Below are 3,959 nucleotides of genomic sequence, written 5' to 3'. Positions count from 1 at the left end.
CCCAGAGGGCGAGCGGCGCTCCGAGGAAGAGGGCGCCGGTGGTAGCGCCCGCCCCGCGGAAGCCACGGCCGGGGGGCGCCCGGCGGAGGAGGCGCAGCCCCCGGAGACGGCGGAGCGGGACGCCGCCGGACTCAGCGACAGCGAGATGTCGGCCGCCGTGTCAGGTAGGGGCGGCCCCGTTGCGGCCCCTCCGCACCCGCGTGGGGAGGGCGGGAGGGTCCCAGAGGACCGAGAGAGGGAGGTGGTCGTGGCTTTTCGCCGGCCCCGCGGGGATTGTGCGACGGGCTCGGGATGTACCGGGGGGGAAAATGCCCCTGAAATGCGTCCCGCGGGGGGAGGGAGGGCGGATCGGGGAGGGTCCTTGACCAGGTTGAACCCGCAGCCAGACAGGGCTCCCGGCGTTTAAAGGAGACCGAGGAGCCCCGGCTGCCCGCGGGGGCTGTCCCGGCGTCGGGGCGGGCAGCGGCTCGGTGGGCTCCCCACTCGCCTGGTCGCTGCGGACCGGCCGCAGGGAGCGCGCCTGGCCGCGGGTGCGGGCCCCGAGAGGAGCGGGGATGCGGCTGTCCCGGTGCCTGCTTGCCCTCATCGCCGTGCTCTCGCCCTGCCCGCAGATCGCAGCCCCCCGGACGAGGAGGACGGAGCGGGCAAGTGCGGGAATTTGATGCCGGGAGAGGAGGAGGCGGCAGCGCCGAAGCCGCGGAAGAAGCGCTCCCGCGCAGCCTTTTCCCACGCGCAGGTCTTCGAGCTGGAGCGGCGCTTCAACCACCAGCGCTACTTGTCGGGGCCCGAGAGGGCCGACCTGGCCGCCTCACTAAAGCTCACCGAGACGCAGGTGAAGATCTGGTTTCAGAACCGGCGCTACAAGACCAAGCGGCGGCAGATGGCCGCCGACCTGCTGGCAGCCGCCCCCACCGCCAAGAAGGTGGCCGTCAAGGTGCTGGTGCGCGACGACCAGAGACAGTACCACCCCGGCGAGGTGCTGCGGCCGCCCTCGCTGCTCTCCCTCCAGCCGTCCTACTACTACCCCTACTACTGCCTGCCCGGGTGGGCTCTGTCCACCTGTGCTGCAGCCGCTGGCACACAGTGAGGGGCACACATACATATCCCGCTGCCCCCGACCCCCCTCCCATGCACACTGGCAGCCAGGAAACCCATCTCCCCTCTGCCACCCCCCCATCCATCAATCCATCCATTCAGCTTCTCAAATCCAGATCCCCAGCTGCAGCTCTCAGTGCCTCGGACAGTATTTATTATTATTTTATTGTTATTTTTATTATTAATATTTTTGGATGGTTCCTCACCCTCTCCTCTTTCAACATAGGACTTCTCGTCCAACCCCAACCCGACCCACACCCCATCCCCACCCCGCCAGCTGAGGACTCTCATGGTTCGGCACACTTGTTCATGGTATCCATGTTGTCAGTGTATTTGGTGTAGACTTCTTGTTTGTTTGTTTTATTTCGCTTCGGATTGGTAGAGACTCGATTTGTGTGAAGAGATAGAAAGAGAGAAAAAAAGAAGAGGAAAAAAAAGTACGACCTGCAAAACCAAATGCAGCTCAAAAGAGGAGATCAAGGACTCCGTTCGTGGATTGTAAGGAAGATTATTTTTGTCGTCTGAGTCCTTGGTCTTCCAACTCGTTGCAAACTGAGTGTGCCTTGTATGGTGCTGAATGTAAGGAAGCTTCTTTCAGATCCCCCCTGCTCTTGTTGCCCATGTTATTCCTGTACTCCATGATCCCTGGCAAAGGATAAATATGTCACAGAAGGGTGAGACTTATACTGAAACTCCTGACTTCTTCTTTTCCTTTTTTTCCTGAGATCTTTCCATGTTTGGGGAGGGAGGAGTTACGGATTTTTCGCACTTTCCAGATGTATTAAAGTTGTTACTATTATTATTATTTTTATATTCAATGTGAATATTTCTAGTCAGGCTTTTTAAGAAATCGATGTAATGGGGAACTTTAATACCATCAGTGCCTTTTATAGTTCTTCTGCAGACCTTTCCTTCAGGGATGGGAATTTCTGATCTGCCCAGCAATATAATTACAGTCTATTTTTTCAAGGTAACTCGTTGCTTTTTTATCCCTTCTTCTTTTTCCCCTCTCCATTTCTCTTTCAATGGCACTGTGCACTCAACTAGATTATTTACTTCAAATGAATTGTGAATGTTTGTAAGCTACCCTCTGTACTTGGTTTCTTTTTTAATTTATAAACTTTAGTTTAACACGTAGTCTGCTGCTTGTGTCGTTTCTGAGAGCAGACACGGATTTCCCCAGCGATTATTTTTCCCCACAGCAGACTTCAGACTATATCTCAGATCACATCCCTCCTTTTCCCACTCGCACAGAGGCAGGCTCTGGTTGGGACTGGCAGCTCCAGTGGTGGGGATCGTGGGGCCTGGCAGAGTTCTCTCCCACTGCACCCCTGGACCATGCCCAGCTTCACCTTGCAGAGCCGGTGCCAGTTCCCTCTGGGAGGCAGAGGGGTCGCAGAGGTTCGGGCTGAGTGCTTTAAGCACTTCTTTGGTGACGCCTGTCCTGGATGGAGCAATCGCTCTTCTGCCGGGGAGCTGGGATCACTGGCTGAATTTACGGCTGCCAGTTGTAGTGAGGATGCAGTGAGGTCCAAGGAGCCACGGGGGACATTGAACAGTTTTTCCTGGTCGAGGGTGGCCTTACCGTGCGGGCTGCTGCCTCGCTTCCCCGGGCCGTACCGGGGCCGTTCCTGGGGAAAGTGCGTGGTCGGCAGATCGTTTTCTCTCCTCTGGGGCCTGGCGGGGAGGCCGGGGCCGCGAGCCGCGGGTGGGCGCCGGAGGTTTAGGATGGGGCTGCAGGAGGGGGCTTCGTAGTCCTCGACGAAACCGCCGAGGCCGTCTGTATCCCGACACAACCGCGATAGCCGCTTGGGGCAGCGTCCCGCCCTGGATTGAATCCCCTCCAAGACTCCGCTGCGAGCCCGGGCCCTCGGGGCCGTGCTGGCGGCTCATCCCCGCCGCCGGCTGCCGGTCTTGGGCGTCCCCGGCAGGGCCAGCGCTGCCCCAAGGGGAGGGCAGCCTCCGGTGGGGTGGGCAGCTCCCCTCGGGGGACCGGGGCTGGGCAGTGGCGCTCAGAGGGACCGGCTGCGGTGGTTTCCCTACGCCGATGGAGCCCTGCCCGGACCTCGCTCAGAGGCCGCCGCGTTCCCTGGGCGCTGCCGATTCTTCACCACCGCCGGCTTCTTTCCTTCCCCGCTGGGTCGCATGGGCTTCCCTCGGGCTGTTGAGCACGGAGTGGTTTGCAGGAAGCCTCTGCTGCCCCATCGATCCCCAGCCGCCGTCCTTGCAATCCGCCCAGGAGGCAGCCGGGCTGTTTCCCAGTCAGCCCCTCACCTCGGCCCTTCCCTGTCCCGTCATTTCGCTTTCCCCAGGCTCGGGCACCCTGCAGACGCCCGGGCTGGCATCCCGGCGGCACTCGGCTCCCTGTGGGCTTCCCCAGCCCAGCACGGGCTTCGGGCGAGCCCACTTCTCCCAAAGCCGACACTGGGGGGAATGTCATGCCACTGGGGGGAATGCTTTGGATTTGGTTTTGCTACGCCGGGCGTGTCGGCGGTCCTGCTGGCGAAAGGAGCGCTCCAGATGTAGCGGTCCTGTGCTCTACAGCGAAGACCTTGGCGGAAGTGGGAAGACTGACATTTATTTGGCCCGATCCTGAAGCTCTTGTCCCTTTTTTCTTCCTTCTTTTTTTTTTTTTTTTGGTAACTATTTCCTTCCACCGGTCCCACTACTTTCCTTCCTGGGAAAACGAAATTTTTGGGTGGCAGAATCAGGACCCCCCTGCACTCGGGGAGGTGAAGAGGAGTCTCTGCTACCCCTTAATTTGTTTTTTTTTCTGGCGCCTGGGGACGTTTTTCTGCCGGTAGCCCTGTACAAGACACCGAGCTGACTCCCATTTGATGGGACACTAGCGGAGGTTCTGACCC

The 3,959-nt window shown here is 59.5% G+C and overlaps 1 protein-coding gene across 1 annotated transcript in view; it reads left to right on the top strand.

Annotated features, from left to right (window-relative positions):
- The window catches only part of NKX3-2 (NK3 homeobox 2), a 2,046-nt gene extending 862 nt beyond the window's left edge, over positions 1-1,184 (top strand). The window contains exons 2-3 of the mRNA XM_027642598.1: positions 6-164; positions 612-1,184. Of these exons, the coding sequence (XP_027498399.1) occupies positions 6-164; positions 612-1,087 (635 nt within the window). The 3' untranslated portion in view covers positions 1,088-1,184. The remainder of the gene's footprint in view (positions 1-5; positions 165-611) is intronic.
- Positions 1,185-3,959: the final 2,775 nt, after the last annotated feature.

This window comes from Corapipo altera, unplaced genomic scaffold (assembly GCF_003945725.1).
Source record: "Corapipo altera isolate COAL_440 unplaced genomic scaffold, ASM394572v1 22, whole genome shotgun sequence".
In the NCBI taxonomy this organism is placed as follows: domain Eukaryota; kingdom Metazoa; phylum Chordata; class Aves; order Passeriformes; family Pipridae; genus Corapipo; species Corapipo altera.
Note: the sequence above shows the minus strand (reverse complement) of the source record. Positions and strands in the feature narration are given on the sequence as shown.